The sequence below is a fragment of the Rhamphochromis longiceps genome, linkage group LG12 (genome assembly GCF_057381845.1).
Source record: "Rhamphochromis longiceps isolate RC_006_pf linkage group LG12, R_longiceps_female_GT1.1, whole genome shotgun sequence".
NCBI lineage: Eukaryota > Metazoa > Chordata > Actinopteri > Cichliformes > Cichlidae > Rhamphochromis > Rhamphochromis longiceps.
The window spans coordinates 37,721,331-37,738,865 of record NC_140568.1 but is presented as its reverse complement, the minus strand read 5'-3'; the positions used below and the strand labels follow the sequence as shown (position 1 = coordinate 37,738,865).

At 40.4% G+C, this 17,535-nt stretch overlaps 1 protein-coding gene across 1 annotated transcript; it reads right to left on the bottom strand.

Moving 5' to 3' along the window:
• Window positions 1-856: 856 nt before the first annotated feature.
• On the bottom strand, window positions 857-16,842 carry ptgs1 (prostaglandin-endoperoxide synthase 1). The gene is made up of 11 exons (XM_085427052.1): window positions 16,747-16,842; window positions 16,580-16,666; window positions 9,693-9,809; window positions 8,955-9,095; window positions 8,542-8,685; window positions 8,289-8,470; window positions 8,102-8,185; window positions 6,052-6,298; window positions 4,707-4,993; window positions 4,123-4,270; window positions 857-1,553 (listed from the first exon to the last, which is right to left on the bottom strand). The coding sequence occupies exons 1-11, from the start codon at window positions 16,751-16,753 to the stop codon at window positions 1,204-1,206; spliced, it is 1,794 nt and encodes a 597-aa protein (XP_085283178.1). The 5' UTR covers window positions 16,754-16,842; the 3' UTR covers window positions 857-1,203.
• Window positions 16,843-17,535: the final 693 nt, after the last annotated feature.

Here is a 17,535-nt window from a genome sequence, read left to right as displayed (position 1 = left end):
TGTGCCTAAATGTACTGAGGATGTCTTTAAATCTTGAGAAAGAGGAATAAAATGTCATGGTGATAAAACTTATATTATGGTTGATGCTGTCTGTCAGTCTATACTATTTATTGCCACAGAGAATCGAAAACAGAAGTAATAGAAATTACTTTGCATTATCAGGAAATACATTTATAAAATGTAACCCATTAATCTTGGCCTTTGAAAAGATTTAAATCAACTTTTACTCAGGGTTTAATTAAGTCAAGCTTTCTTACTTCATAGAGGTGAATCCTACAATAGGTATAGTAGCACCAGACCTCGTAGGTAATGACAGACAGGTCAGTGTTAGTCAGTGTTGCCAGGATTAAAAAGAAAGCAACCCTCCACCTGTGGCACACACTTCCTGAAAACCAGAGGCTGGGTGATCTTGGCTCGTTTTAATAGGAGTTTAAATTTTGCTTGCTGTGACTTTTTTCTTGTCATACTGACCACTCAAAGAAATTTTGACTATAAATCACATTCTAACCGTATCTTCATACAGCACTTCATAAACTATCCATAGCTAATTTAGACTCAATGGTTAACCTAACATCCATGACTTTGGACTCTGCAAAGAGGATAAAGTACCCGAAGAAAGCAGGCAAACAGGAACATGCAAACTCCCCACAGAACGTCCACATTGCGATTTTATCCAAAAGCTTCCTTCACTCACCACTCCACCAACACGCAGCCTGTGATTTTTAATCTACTCAAGAAAGAAACACACATAGTTTGCCAAAACACTTTGATTTATTCGTAAAATCTCCTGTTATTATTGAATGACAGTGTTTCTCAGAGATTAAAAGCTCATTTTGATCAAAAATAACACATCAATCTTTGGTGTCTCTCACATTTATTTTTTGCACTTTAAAAATACACAAGTTTTCCTTCTTTTTAAAATGTAAAAAATATAATCGTATTCAAAAGCCTGCAAATTAAAGCATGTAAAAAAAAAAAGAAATCAAGGTTTAGAGGAACTGTGGTGCTGAGTATCAAGTCATATATGGGTCACCAGATCCGATTCGATGGTTTGTCATCTTTATTTCTATGAGGTAGACCTCCCTAAATTTTTGGCACATCATTCACTGCTGGCAGGGTTACACCTACTGAGTATTAAAATCATCCTTTCTCAGTAAAAGCCAAAAAACTCTGCCTGAGTAGGATAATAATTCAGGTCGGAATTCAAAGTTCAGTGGACGGTTTCCTCGGTTTTGCCTCGTCCTCATTGCGCGGCACATGGAAGTCCACATATGGACACCATTTGCTGTTGAGACACACCAGTTTTTTCAGAGTGGCCGTCTTGACGATATTAAAGCCGGTTTCTCCTCCAAAGGTGCTGGGCTTCCAGTATTCAGGCGAGCAGATTGGGTTTCCAAGCAGGCCTTTCAGTGAAAAGGGAGCACCCATCTCCACCATGCTCTCTCCAAAAATGGCATTAGGACGGATTTTCTCTAGCATTATGCCTGGGTAAAACTCCAGGGCGTCTATGTCACCATAGAGCTCTTCTAAACCTCGGGCTATTTCAGTGTTGTCTGTTTGGAAACAGAAAAATGGCAGGAAATTACTGCAGTGGTTTCATTTAATTCTTGTGTTGCTATAAATGTAAAATAAAAAGAGTGATTTTCTGTTGCTGAACCAATTTTATGTACAGTTCGAAACTAGTCAAACACTGATTTCATTAGCTACTGGTGCGTTCATTTAATTGTATATAAACATTCATACAAGCACGAAACCCTCAAAATCCACTGATTCTCCAGCAATCTACATGAGGCAACTCAAATTACTCAACATACACTAAATGGTTGTACTGTAAAATTTCAGGCACACATTTAAGTTAGTTTAAATAATTTTTTCATCCAGCACTATCAGCTGAATATTTCTGCTGCTTTGGTTTATAATTTATATTTTTCTTGTCAAAAAGTGTATCCTGCCTCTCACTCAGCTGGGACTACTGCAAAAGGTTTTATTAAAGAAGTTTCAAAAGTGAGTATTTGCTTATATAACACTTTTCTACTCTAGTTGAGCACTATATCCTTTTATAAGCACTTTCTTCTAAAGTGTTTTTTATCTAACACCCACATTTACACTTCAGTGAATGCAGGTTTCTTTCCCAAGGACACTTTGGCATGCAAACTGGAGAGTGGAGCAGCCAGGGATCAAACAACCAACCTTCTAATTATTAGATGAGCTGCTCTACCTCCTGAAGTACAGCCACCCCAACTACTAAGTATCACAATAGAATCAAATTATCATTCTATATGGGATGTGTGAATTTACTGATCATATGTTCAACACAGGAAAAATAAATATATCTAGTAATGCTGTGTGAAAATGCAGACAGTGCCTTGAAAAGCACAGTCCAGTGCTGTTTACACATATGTGCTATGCTGCTGTGTGGTTGACGAAAATGCATGCATACAGTGGGGCAAAAAAGTATTTAGTCAGCCACCGATTGTGCAAGTTCCCCCACTTAAAATGATGACAGAGGTCAGTAATTTGCACCAGAGGTACACTTCAACTGTGAGAGACAGAATGTGAAAAAAAAATCCATGAATCCACATGGTAGGATTTGTAAAGAATTTATTCGTAAATCAGGGTGGAAAATAAGTATTTGGTCAATAACAAAAATACAACTCAATACTTTGTAACATAACCTTTGTTGGCAATAACAGAGGTCAAACGTTTACTATAGGTCTTTACCAGGTTTGCACACACAGTAGCTGGTATTTTGGCCCATTCCTCCATGCAGATCTTCTCGAGAGCAGTGATGTTTTGGGGCTGTCGCCGAGCAACACGGACTTTCAACTCCCGCCACAGATTTTCTATGGGGTTGAGGTCTGGAGACTGGCTAGGCCACTCCAGGACTTTCAAATGCTTCTTATGGAGCCACTCCTTTGTTGCCCGGGCGGTGTGTTTTGGATCATTGTCATGTTGGAAGACCCAGCCTCGTTTCATCTTCAAAGTTCTCACTGATGGAAGGAGGTTTTGGCTCAAAATCTCACGATACATGGCCCCATTCATTCTGTCCTTAACCCGGATCAGTCGTCCTGTCCCCTTGGCAGAAAAACAGCCCCATAGCATGATGTTTCCACCCCCATGCTTCACAGTAGGTATGGTGTTCTTGGGATGCAACTCAGTATTCTTCGTCCTCCAAACACGACGAGTTGAGTTTATACCAAAAAGTTCTACTTTGGTTTCATCTGACCACATGACATTCTCCCAATCCTCTGCTGTATCATCCATGTGCTCTCTGGCAAACTTCAGACGGGCCTGGACATGCACTGGCTTCAGCAGCGGAACACATCTGGCACTGCGGGATTTGATTCCCTGCCGTTGTAGTGTGTTACTGATGGTGACCTTTGTTACTTTGGTCCCAGCTCTCTGCAGGTCATTCACCAGGTCCCCCCGTGTGGTTCTGGGATCTTTGCTCACCGTTCTCATGGTCATTTTGACCCCACGGGATGAGATCTTGCGTGGAGCCCCAGATCGAGGGAGATTATCAGTGGTCTTGTATGTCTTCCATTTTCTGATGATTGCTCCCACAGTTGATTTTTTCACACCAAGCTGCTTGCCTATTGTAGATTCACTCTTCCCAGTCTGGTGCAGGTCTACAATACTTTTCCTGGTGTCCTTCGAAAGCTCTTTGGTCTTGGCCATGGCGGAGTTTGGAGTCTGACTGTTTGAGGCTGTGGACAGGAGTCTTTTATACAGATGATGAGTTCAAACAGGTGCCATTCATACAGGTAACGAGTGGGGGACAGAAAAGCTTCTTACAGAAGACGTTACAGGTCTGTGAGAGCCAGAGATTTTCCTTGTTTGAGGTGACCAAATACTTATTTTCCACCCTAATTTACGAATAAATTCTTTACAAATCCTACCATGTGGATTCATGGATTTTTTTTTTTTCACATTCTGTCTCTCACAGTTGAAGTGTACCTCTGGTGCAAATTACTGACCTCTGTCATCATTTTAAGTGGGGGAACTTGCACAATCGGTGGCTGACTAAATACTTTTTTGCCCCACTGTATATTGCATTTTGTGTCACATATGTGTAATGAGTAACAAAGGGGGCATGCATGTGTTCATATTTCTTTAACTTACCAGTTAATTCACCAAAGGACGTGTAAGGCTTCAGGTTAAACCTCTTCCTATATTCATTGAAAGGCTGCACACGTGTAGCTCTGGATTCTCTGATGACCATTTCTGCAACTTTAAGCACCACTTGATGAGAGTTGTGACCTCCTCCTATCTAAAAGTGTGAATATAAGCCACAAAAATGTTTTTTCATGAGCAGTGAGTGACAAACTCTGCTGTTCCATGACAGCTTGCAACACATTCTCAGCCTTGCAACACACAGAAGTACTATACCACTTTGCATTAATCTAATGCTGCTAAAAGACATAACTTGATAGCATTATCACTAATCTCAATTTAGGAAGTAATTGAGAGTTATGAAATGTAGACGTTCAGTGTTTGTGAAAATGTATTGCACTGCATCATCTGTCATAAGTAGCTGCAGTTTCATAACACAGTGAGAACCGATGATTATTGTGATTTATCTTTATTTATAAAACGATAAAGTGTATGAGGCTGATGGTGCTGCTTTCTGTTAACTGATTGACAGCAGCAATGATAAAAATATACATGACCCGTTTCCCGTTTTCTGACTTCTATAATTCTGTTACCTGTCCTGCAATCTGTCGAGAGAATGCATCCACCAGCCTTTCCACCCCGTAATGCATCAGGAGGGAGGTGTTGTATAAAAACTGAGAGTATGGTATTTCTTCTCCCTCTATGACAATGCTGTCGGGCATCAGAGGGTGCCAGTGGTACAGGTGGCAGAACTCCAGGGCGATTCGATTGCTGTACTGGAAACGTGTATTGAAGAGCAGCTCTGGGTCAAACTTCAAGTCCAGCATGTAGCCACTCAGGTGCTGCACATACTCTTCTATTATAATGTTGATGATCTCACCTGAGGGAGAAATACAAAAATTAGCTTAGATTTGTGGAAAAATAATATTATTTATCTTCATGTTTAGTAATTAACGAAACACTGAAACAGTGAACAGTGTCAAATTCATAAGTGGTTTGTTGGTGAATAAATGGCGTCTTCTTGTGGTTTGAACAACAAAACAGTGATCGGCAGACACATCAAACAAAGCCAGAAAAAGAACAGCAACCGTGCACATGTAGTGATCGTGGCATCACCTTCTCAAAGCAGAGCACAAACCTTTAAATTTACAACCTCAAACTTCAAATCTCACAGCTCTAAGGCTGAAGCACTGCCATAAACAGGACACAGCAAATGACTTTAATAAACATTAAAATAACTCTTAGACCTGCCTTTTGTTGTATACTGAGAGTATATGGACATTTTTCTGATTTATGCCTCAGAATTGAATCAGAAAACACCCAAGCTCATATGTGGCCTTTTATCTTAATATATGTGTATCATATGAAAAATGTACTGGCCAAGAGCCTGAAATATGTTTTGTGCTGAGTAACTGTTTTGGTGTGTGGCCCTTTCACTCAAGTAAAATCATAATCCTGCTCAGGTGATAAAATTGATGACACAATAATATTTATATACATAATTTAAGGTATAAATTAGGTTTGACTTAACATTTTGACTTAATGTAGACAAGTGATAATTACTTTGCATAGTCCCTAAAATGACAAGCTAAAATATAACCTTTCATTCAAGTGCTTCATCCAGGCTGTACAGAATTGCATACTATTCAACTGATTCAATCATATTCAAGCAGAGCCATTTAGGACATTTAGCTATGAATGTCTGCAGAAAACTTCATATCAGTCTGTTTTACCAGCAGCGGTTCAACAATAGTCACAAACTGTAGCCAATTACCGCTGTAGCCAAAAAGGAAACAAAAAAACAAAAGATATCAACTCACAGACAAGTAGCTGATAAAGATGTACAAAAAGTGAAAAGACTAGTGTTTTGAATTTACTGTGTTTCACTTACTTTGTGTGTTTCAATCATTCTCTGATTAAATATTTACTTTTACTCACCAATAATGATGAGTCTGGCTGTCTGGAAAAGCTGCTCATCATCCCAGGTGGGATGTTCTGCCTTTAGGATGTCACAGACTCTGTTATGTTCCCGCAGCCATATGGTGGCATACATGGTTAGACCCGGCAGAATGCCAAATACCTCCTGACCGATGGCCAGACGCTTGTCTGCTGGGATGTTTTCAGGATACACCATGTGCACTGGGACCTCAGACACTGTAGGAGGGTACACCTCACCATTTACCAGCTGTGGGTGGAAGAAGAGTTAATTCCAGTGATTTCTTTACTATGTTTACCGACTATATTATAGAAATTAACATATACTAGTGGAATTCATGTAAAATAAAATTAAAAAACAAAAACAAAAATCTGATGGACTATATTTGTAAAGCAACAACATCAAGCTGTTAGATGAAGATGGGTAAAATAAAGAGGCTTCTTAAACTGTTCTGAAGACATGCTGATAAGGTGGCAGTGAAAAAATGGTCACCGATTGAAATTTTGTTTTAACCACTTACCACAGGCATCTAGAAAATCCAACACGATGTTCTCACAAGTTAACATGCTAAAGGAAGTGCAAGCAATCTATATCTGACTCAGTGAACATATACAACACAGAGCTCTGGAGAGTTTTCTTAAAGATGAGGAGGTAAATTTGAATGTAGTATGTTACCCGTATTAGGTACCAACCCTTACAAGATATTGCTGAAACTTACAGGTATTACTTTTTTAAACATTTTACTTGAAAAATAAATATGACTGACTGGAGTTAATAAGTTCAGCATTTGGAAGAAATTTTTTGCTTGTCTGGTACATTAGATCAGATTAACTTCCAAGACTGTCGGTGGTCATGGTTCTCACGGTGACAGTGTAAATCTCATCTGTGATGTTATACTCACTCTAACCACCTAAATTCAAAAGTGTAAGACTCAAAACCCAATGTCTAATTTTCTAACATATAAGGCTGACAGATTTTCACCTTAAAAAGGACGAGACTCAGAAATCTAAAAAATGTCTGAAAGACCTAAAGACATAAAAAGATAAAGCTTGACATGTTAGACAGCTCAGCTAATTTAGGTTAGGCCAACATTTCGGTTATATTGCCATCTTGTTGCTGTGGCATGGTCTTGATAGCACTTATAATTTTTCTGCTTTTTCATGTGGGTGAAGAAATTTTCTTTAAAAAAAATACACGTGTATGTGTGGACAAAGCTTCATTTTCTGGTGAGAACACCAAGTGAGCATTATATTCCTCATGCTTTCTGAAGGTCATTATCCTTAAAAATCTGAGGAAACTGGGCAAGTGGAAAACAGAAGAAGTGTCAGGCTCAAAAAACAAAAGTCATGTCCTTTAAAAACTAGGGGGAAAAAGAAAGGAAAAAAAATCCAACAAAGATCTAATACAGGACTATCCACTGTTTGCTGAAGCCTCATCAGAACTAGTCTCAGTGTGTGGCTGTCAAGAAGCCATTCTTAAAGGGAGGAAAGGCTGATCTATGCCAAACTGCCAAAGAACTGGACGGAATATCTGTGGCAACAGGTCGTATGGAGCAGTTACTGCTAATTAGAAGTTTTTGGTTCAAACCTTCGCCAATATGTATGGAGGAGGTCAGATGAGAGATACAACAAGTATCTACACCCCTCTGTAAAGCATGGTGGATGCTCTTTCATGGTCTGGGGCTCAACCAGTGGTTTTGGAGATTTCATGAAAATTGATGAAACTATGAACACAGAGATGTTCCACAATATGGAAACAATGGTATTCCTGTTCAAGTATTATTGGAAGTTAATTAAAAAACTAAGCTAAATAGGTTTTTGTTTTCATTCAAGTTTTTAAAAAAAATCTTTTTTCTAAATGAAATTAAGTATTTAACTGTGAGTATATAACTATGAATGTATATGACAGTGTTTACAGGTTTGTAGATAGGTGTATGCGTTTAGCTAGTCATACTAATTATGTATGCAAGAAAGCTCAAGCACTTTCTTTTTTCTCTCTAACTTTTTATAAGGTTCTCCCTTTAGTGTTTATATGCAGCTATGTCAGACACACCTGATACTTCAGCTTTCCATCTTTATGAAGCCGAAGTTGATGTTGTCTCACAAGATCTTCTCCATAGATGTTGCTTGCGTCTACCTGTGTGGGTAAAAGAAAAAGAAAGAGGAAAAAAGGCTTACATTTGGTGTAATGAAATGATGTACAACACACATCTTTGTTATGTAGAATGTCAGAAACTCACACCATGCCCCAAACCCTTGGTGAAGCCCCCCTGAACTTTATGGTCTGTCTTGAAGAACTGGTGCGTGAAGTGTTGAGCCATAAAAGCAAACATCAAATTGGTTCCCTGAGGATTTGGCCTAAACTTCTGTCTCTTGAAAAACCTCTCAACTAAGACTTTGGCATCAGGAAGAACAGGTTTACCTGCAGAGAAAGAAACTCTTGAAGCTTTCCACAGAAACACAGTTATGTCTCTTTAGCTGTGTAGGTCTCACCTTTAGCACCCATAGGCAAAGGGCAGTCTTCAGGTATAGGAGGAAGGATCCGAGTGTAGTAGGAGATATTAGAGTAGGACTCCCAGTTAATGTATCCATATTTGGTATTGTAGGTGGGAGGGCTTGGAATAAGGTCACTCCTGACTTTAGGAATAAATGTCAAAGTCATAGGTAAAATGTCTTTATTAGATACATAAATTTAGCTTTATGAACTCTTCTTATATCTTGCAGGCTTTGTTATTTGCAGCTGTTTATCTGGAAATAGGAAATTGTCAAATCCCTATAACGTGAATTTTGAATGAGTTTTATGTGTCATGAGATTTTCTGGGACCTTCTCATTGGTAAAGGAATTATCTAAACATTTTATAGTCTGCTGACTGAGTAACTCATTTAAGAACGTTTATTTCACCTACCTGTCAACACTAATCTCATGAAGGTGTCTCGTAGGAAAGAGTTGTTTATCAGGCTCCAAAACCACGGGAAGTGAGTAAGGATGAAGTGAGTCACGGAAGGACTGGGTTTCAGCATGAGTCGAATTCTGGTCCAAAACTCCGCTACGCATAAAAAAATAAAAGTAAAAATAAAAAAAAACAAAAACAAAACTGTTTTTCATCCTTTAAATGCCAATTGTAAGCCATTTATAAATATATCACTAATGCCTGTATTAATGGGAAACAAATAAATGTATATGTATAACTTTTGTAACATTCGTTTTCTTTATTCATCACATGTAGCAGGTTTAGCCAAAAATCTATCTCTAAAACAACTTTCATAAAATCTAAGCAATGGGGTTGACATTTTGAAAATTGATGTTTCCGAATGTGACACATGCATGCCAACTAAAAACGTTGATAAATATCAGTAAGAATCGCTTAACAAACAGGTTTTGCATTTTGTTTCTTTCAGTGACTCTGACTTCCTCCCTTCACACAAAACCTAAACCTACTCATCTCAACCAAAAACAAATATTGAGAAGATGGTTTCTAAATGCAAAACATCAGCTCTTTTATCTAGTTACTCATGAGTGTTTCCTTTTGACTTATCTATCATAGCTGTGCACAGATAGGATTATCTAAACAAAACTAAGATAAAGGGTTAGCTGTGTACTCCAGATCAACTTGCTCAGTTTGTAAAAAAAATGTTGTACTCACGAATAGTGCAGTTGTCTCCATAAAAGCCAGTGCGAGTGCAGTCACATTTGAAACTGTCTGTACCAAATCGCACACACACTCCTGCATGTTGACAAGGGTAGTAGCAACAGGGATTCACTGCAAACAAGAAAAAAAAATCAATGAATAACTTGAAATAAAAAAAAAAAAAAAGCTAAGCTAAATGATTCGTGGGGTGAGAGTGTGAGGGATACTTGGCTTATTAACATGAGGATATCTACAGTGGGGCAAAAAAGTATTTAGTCAGCCACCGATTGTGCAAGTTCCCCCACTTAAAATGATGACAGAGGTCAGTAATTTGCACCAGAGGTACACTTCAACTGTGAGAGACAGAATGTGAAAAAAAAAATCCATGAATTCACATGGTAGGATTTGTAAAGAATTTATTCGTAAATTAGGGTGGAAAATAAGTATTTGGTCACCTCAAACAAGGAAAATCTCTGGCTCTCACAGACCTGTAACGTCTTCTGTAAGAAGCTTTTCTGTCCCCCACTCGTTACCTGTATGAATGGCACCTGTTTGAACTCATCATCTGTATAAAAGACACCTGTCCACAGCCTCAAACAGTCAGACTCCAAACTCCGCCATGGCCAAGACCAAAGAGCTTTCGAAGGACACCAGGAAAAGTATTGTAGACCTGCACCAGACTGGGAAGAGTGAATCTACAATAGGCAAGCAGCTTGGTGTGAAAAAATCAACTGTGGGAGCAATCATCAGAAAATGGAAGACATACAAGACCACTGATAATCTCCCTCGATCTGGGGCTCCACGCAAGATCTCATCCCGTGGGGTCAAAATGATCATGAGAACGGTGAGCAAAGATCCCAGAACCACACGGGGGGACCTGGTGAATGACCTGCAGAGAGCTGGGACCAAAGTAACAAAGGTCACCATCAGTAACACACTACAACGGCAGGGAATCAAATCCCGCAGTGCCAGACGTGTTCCGCTGCTGAAGCCAGTGCATGTCCAGGCCCGTCTGAAGTTTGCCAGAGAGCACATGGATGATACAGCAGAGGATTGGGAGAATGTCATGTGGTCAGATGAAACCAAAGCAGAACTTTTTGGTATAAACTCAACTCGTCGTGTTTGGAGGAAGAAGAATACTGAGTTGCATCCCAAGAACACCATACCTACTGTGAAGCATGGGGGTGGAAACATCATGCTATGGGGCTGTTTTTCTGCCAAGGGGACAGGACGACTGATCCGTGTTAAGGACAGAATGAATGGGGCCATGTATCGTGAGATTTTGAGCCAAAACCTCCTTCCATCAGTGAGAGCTTTGAAGATGAAACGAGGCTGGGTCTTCCAACATGACAATGATCCAAAACACACCTTCCTTCCCTCCCCATCTCCAGCTGCCTCCCTCTTCCCGCTCCACCACAACCACCCACACATGCAGGGCCTTGGAGTAGGGGTATGTCACCAGGGTGCAGAGGAGGCTACCCCCCCTCTGTCCCCTTCTGGCTGCCTCTGCCTCAATTTTATCCCACAACTTAGACATTCACATTACTCACACTCTCATTACACATACATATAGGATCTTGGGGGTGGGCACGATACACGGAGTCCAAAGTACCATCAGGGTGTACACCCCACCCCTGGCATCGTTGCCCACCTCTCAATTTTAAATACACGTAGACATTGAGGGCTAGCAGGAGGGACCATGCGCTTACCTGCTGCTCTCTGGCAGGTAGCTCCATGCCCTCCTGGGTTTTAAATGCACCTTAGAACACACATGCATCAACATTACAATGAGCGGGTGGAGGGAGGTTTGGAGTCTTCTCTCACCCCCGTTCTCTGCGACCTGCTGGAGCAGGGGGGCTAGGAGGAGGAGTTGGCTGTCCGACTGCAGTCTGGAGTGTGGAGCCTTCCTGCTGCTGCGGAGTCGGGGCGGTCTGCCTCCCCCCACCGCAGGGAAAAGGGAAACACCACCTGGGTCTGGGTGCAGTTCCCCCCTCCAGGGGCGAGGGCACCTAGACCCGGTTTGTAGAGTACGCTTGGGGAGTGTGATCGTGTGTACAACGTCTCTTTATGTCTGTCTCCACGTTGGTTGAGTGTGGAGTAAGTGCATATGAGAGCATGAGGGTGGGAATGGATGTTTGTATCTGTGTGTGCCTGTATGTCTGTGTCTATATGTCAGGTTGGGTGTCAGGCGCCACCTCTCTGGGGACATCTCAGGCCCTCCAAGGTTTGGAGGCCTATCTCCCCCTACCACCACTTCCCCTGCCAGTGGCGGACCCCCTCAGACATCGGTGCGTTGGTGGTTCTTTGTGTCCGGGGATGGGCGTCCAGGTACACACCGGCTCACTCCTTGGCGGCCGCTTATCGGGGCCTGGAGCCTGGGGCTCGCTCGGGCCACTTCGGAGGTGGGGTGCCCCCGGCCTCTCGGCCTGGGGCTCGGTCACTCAGGCGCAGCTGGCTGCCGGCGGAGCTCACGGGCGCGTCACTGCAACTCCCCCTGGCTTCTGCTCCGCGGCTGCTGAGTGAGCCCTCATCTGGGACTCTCCTCAGCTCTTTCCGGGACAGTGGCGCAGCTGCCCCTCTGTTGGTCTTCCTTGGTCTCTTGTGTTCTGGGGGCCTCTGGATGTCTGGAGTTTTGATCTCCTCCACACCTGCTTCACGCCCTGGAGGACGGGGCTGTGGCCCCCCCCACACCCTCTAGCAGATTATTACATGAAGGAACCTTTTAAAAAAACAAAAAACAAGCGCGTCCATGCTCACAGGTGTACACACGGGTGATCACACCCACAAACTACACCCTTTTTGGCTCCTACCTCAAAGCACACTGTGTTCTGTTGATCTTATGTGCTGCACAATAATGTTTAACATTTAGTATTTACTGTCATATTCCCATATATCATTGTGATGTTGTTTATTCTATTACTCTTGTTCTCTTCTGCTTGCTTTCTTTTTTCTTTCTCAGCAGGTGATCCAGGTGATTGATATATGCATTTTTTTTCTCTGCCCGTTCTGTTGGTTTTTGTCTTTTGCCCTTTTCCCCCGTCCCTCTTCTCAGCTGTTTCTCTTTCCCTCTTTCTTTCTCCCCTTCTTTCCCCCAGTCAAGTCTGTCCCGTATTCAGTAAGTGAAAATAAAATAAACAATAAAAGGTGAATCAAATGGACCATTACGGCAAGGCTGGGATGGTCAGTTTGGTAAAGTAAATCCGTTGGGCATCTTTCTTTGCCTTTAGACAACAATTCTGATGGCAAAAGAGCCAAACGGGACAGGCCAAAAAAAAAAAAAAAAAAAAAAAAAAAATCAGAATAAAGCTGTCTGTCAGAGCTTTATTTGATGATGTGCCCACAGGGAGCCAAGAAGTGCAGTGTATGAGTACAGGCTGTAGCACCACACCAGGTGCACGTAGATGTAATTATGTGTGAAGATTCCTTCAGGAATTTAATAACATGAATGAACAAACTATTGGCCTCTGGGCTTGATTACTGCTCCCCTCTGACAACTCAATTTTTAGAACACGACATTTTACGATGTAGAGTTAACACCTACATGTCACAGGCTGGGTCTCTGACCCAGCGCTCTGAGTTCATGTTTGTATTTGTCTCATTTTGTTATGTGATTTAGTTTGTGTTATTTCCTATCTGCCTTTAGTTTAGGCAGTTATTGTTCCTGGGTTTTCTATGTTTTGGGGTTTTGTATTTATTCATCACATATTAGGTCTGTTAAGTTGTGTTGTCATGTTTTAGTTTTAGTATTTCCTGTTTTATTCTGACAATGTCATGTGTTCTTTGTTTATTGTATTTAGCTTTCCTCTCCTGGTCCTGTCATTAGGTTTATGTCTGTCAGCTGTTTCCCCCATGTGTCTCCACCTCCCCTGATCACCTCATGTATGTATTTAAGCCCTTTGTTTTCTGCATGCCATTGTCAGGTCGTCTGCTCATCCATGTCTCATCCCCAGGTACCCATGTCAGTTCACTATGGTTAAGCTTTTTCATGTTTTGTTATTAGTTCACCCAGTTTAGGTTATTGTTTAGTTTTCACCGATGCCCGATTATTTTTACCCTCATTGCTAGCCTCAATAAACGGCTTGTTTTGTTTATCCACAAAAAAAAAAAAAAAAAAAAAAAAAAGAAGCATTTGAAAGTCCTGGAGTGGTCTAGCCAGTCTCCAGACCTCAACCCCATAGAAAATCTGTGGCGGAGTTGAAAGTCCGTGTTGCTCGGCGACAGCCCCAAAACATCACTGCTCTTGAGAAGATCTGCATGGAGGAATGGGCCAAAATACCAGCTACTGTGTGTGCAAACCTGGTAAAGACCTATAGTAAACGTTTGACCTCTGTTATTGCCAACAAAGGTTATGTTACACAGTATTGAGTTGTATTTTTGTTATTGACCAAATACTTATTTTCCACCCTGATTTACGAATAAATTCTTTACAAATCCTACCATGTGGATTCATGGATTTTTTTTTTCACATTCTGTCTCTCACAGTTGAAGTGTACCTCTGGTGCAAATTACTGACCTCTGTCATCATTTTAGGTGGGGGAACTTGCACAATCGGTGGCTGACTAAATACTTTTTTGCCCCACTGTATATGAAGCAACGGTTGACATTCAAACAATTAAATGCATATACAGTGTTGTGAAAGATAAAGTTTTTGCATGACTCTATACAGATGGGGAAAATTAAGTGCATTAAAAGGTAACAGTAAGATGCTACTAATTACTGTAATTACTTCACTGTAGAGTAAAAATACCACTGAAACTTACAAATAAACCAGCAATTAATATCAGGGTTGGTGCGTCTCAGATCTTAGTAGTGAGCAGTTTTGTACATGTACTGTAGGTATGTCTGTAGAAGCCATGGAGTTACAATATTTGGATGTTTTTTTATTACACTAAACAAAAGTCTTTAAATTACGGTTAATTAATTCTGAGAAACGGAACTAGACTTGAGCTTTATCTGCACCTACATTCAAATAGCTTCAGAAAACCCACTGAATATGATTTTAAAAGCCCATTTTAATTAGGCACAGACAGTGTGAAAGTGCAGGATGAATTCAAATACAGCTGCATTTGTGCTTGTTAATGTATGCATGTCTCACTAAGCTTTTCACAGTCCTTAAGCTAAACATTTGCTGAACTCACTTCCCCAAAAATGTAACCAGAGGCATACAGCAAAAGAACCAAAAACAAAACATCAGTGAATTGGGGTGTCCTAGGACAATTAATAAAGGACAGAGTTTGCATTTAGCTTTTAACATAGAAAACATCCCATGTATGAACTGTGAAACTAAAGTTTGACTTAATGGTTTCTAAGCATATAATGTCTACGAATAAACCCAGCAACCTCACTGTGACTTTAACGCTTGCTGTAATATCGCTTCCTCCCCCCCCTTCCTGCTTGCAGAAGTTCAATGAGATAATGTGACACTGAAGCATTTTTTCCTCATTAGTTGGAAATGAGTGGATAGTTAAGCATGTCTACCCTTGAATGAACAACAGATAGACTTAGGCGTATCAGTGTGACTTTGTCAAAAAAGTGTGAGGTGGCTCTACACTATTTTTAACAATAAAGTTATTAAAATACTTTAACAATTTACAAAAATACTGCACAGGAAGTATAACGCATTACTCCTGCATGAGTTTGGCAGCACAAAGAACTTCCCCTTAGGTCACAAGGAGGTTGTACCATGTAAATTCTAATGCTATGAGTTGTAAAAATCTACACAGTGGCAACAACATTAAATGTGCACACAATGATAGCGAAATGCGTTTTGTTAGTGCCATCGCTCTAAATGTCACCCTTTTCCCCAGTGTACTGGAGGAAAAAAGCAAGGTCTCCCCACGATCAATAAATTCATGTCCGAATAGTCAGTAATTTGCCCTGTGTACGTCTGTAAAGAAAATGCCCTTGTCTGAAACCAACAGGGGTCAACATTTGTGAGTTTAGGAAAAAGCCTTCTTTTCATCCCTCTGATCCAAAGTTGACCTAATTCATGATGGGTTATTAAATAATTCGTTTTTTCTTATGCATGGAAGCACATTCAAGATAAGAACATTTGGAGATTCCCTGTTTACTGTTGCTGACTATAGTAACTATGTTGCAAGAAGTTTAAATCTGTATGCCTTTGTTGACTTCCTTCCCAAATACCTTCCCTTATCTTGGCTTTCTAAACCATTTTTTCTTTCTTTCTTTGTGCAGAGTACCCTGCCAAATTTCACATGTGCATACAAAACCCTTCTCAACCATATATGAAACATACTAAACAGTGGAACTTAAAGCATTGTCAAGCTCTCAATAGTTCCTCCTGATCTGAAGCTCTCTCTGCACCCATCGTCTTCTGCTGTTGAATGAATGATGAATGAAAAAGGAAACAGATAATTTGCTAACCATCATGTGTGGGTAATGACTGTTACCATGCAACTGTGCTCTGCAGCACATCAATTAAAAGTCATGATAGAAGAATGGATGTTACTCAGAAATGCTGAGATACTTTCATAAATATTGTTTAATAAGCAAACCACTGGCAGAGAGAACACAATACGGGCAGCTTGAGATGTTTGTGAACAGCTGAAGTTTTGTGAGGTGTTACTTTCTGGCAGGAATACCAGGAGTATCAGTGCACTTTCCAATGTGAACTTTCCAGAGCCCTGCAGAGGAATGAATGGAAAAGCTAATTTTGGGTCCCTCAGGCCCCAGCTTTGACTCTTTATGTGCTAAATGTTTAATCAGCAAATATTAGAGTTGGTTTGGTGGTTGCTAATATGCTTGATTAACCTTCATGTAGAAAATGAACAGACTAACACAACAAGAAACGATATGGGAGAAATGATTGTTTACTGAAAATCAAAAGGTCATCAGGATAATCAATCATCATGTCCCATGTTGTAATTAAAGAAACTGCTTACCAACACTTGAGTCACCAGCACATGATGAACTCTCCAGCAGCAGCAACAGCAGCAGGGTGATGAACACCCAGATGAAGATGCTAAATGCTACAGAAGATAATAATAATAATGACACTGAGTTGATGTTTTAAAAACGAGCATTAAGTTTAGATAATTTTAGAACTTACCTTTCATGCTGAGCTAAATAAGAGTCTAAATGTTCTATTACAGTGTTATTCTGCTCTTTCTAATATGTTTGAGAAACAGAGATAGGCTGCTGTCTTCATAACGTGCCATTGAGACCATGCTGATGCAGCTTCACTGGCTTTATAATTAACTATCGGGAAATGGGCGGTAAAAAAGCATCCTCCACTTCCTCTATTTAGAATTTCATAGAAAACCCACAGTGTACCACTGGCTTCAAAGCTTTCTGATTGGACAGTCTTACACAGACTGGCAGAAATTCTAACTTCAAAAACTGAAATAGACCCTTTATATATATACATATGTGTGTGTGTATATATACACACACATATGTATATATATATACCGTTCAGATCAATGCCGTGAAACCAAACCGCTTTGAGAAAGTTTCAAGGTGTTATATCCCCACCTGCTGGTAAATTTTATTTAGCACCGCATTGTGTGAACTAACAGGGGACATTAGCTCTGTAAAATCAACGCATACTGTGTATACAACCTTAACACCCCATTACGTTTCATTTCAGTGACAATTATGATGCAAAACTGTAGTCAAGCCACCATTGTTTTTTTTAATTAGCATACACAATTATTTGCACTTCCTGTTGTATGTTCTGTAGTCTAATTGCACCTATCAAAAGATAAATACCCTGCTAGAATTTGACAGCAAAATAGTTTGTTTTGTTTTGTTTTTTCTAAAAACTTGAATTTGGGTGCATAGTTACTTTGTTAGCTGAAGCAACCCTAATCCTAACCCAGGATGTTTCACTCACTGA

Bases quoted from the DNA above. Each gene is read 5' to 3' on its own strand.
- ptgs1 (XM_085427052.1), bottom strand. The intron at 9,096-9,692 runs GTGAGTACAACA...TTTTATGCGTAG, and splicing joins TGGAGACAACTGCACTATTC to CGGAGTTTTGGACCAGAATT. The intron at 1,554-4,122 runs GTAAGTTAAAGA...GTTTCCAAACAG, and splicing joins GTCCTTTGGTGAATTAACTG to ACAACACTGAAATAGCCCGA.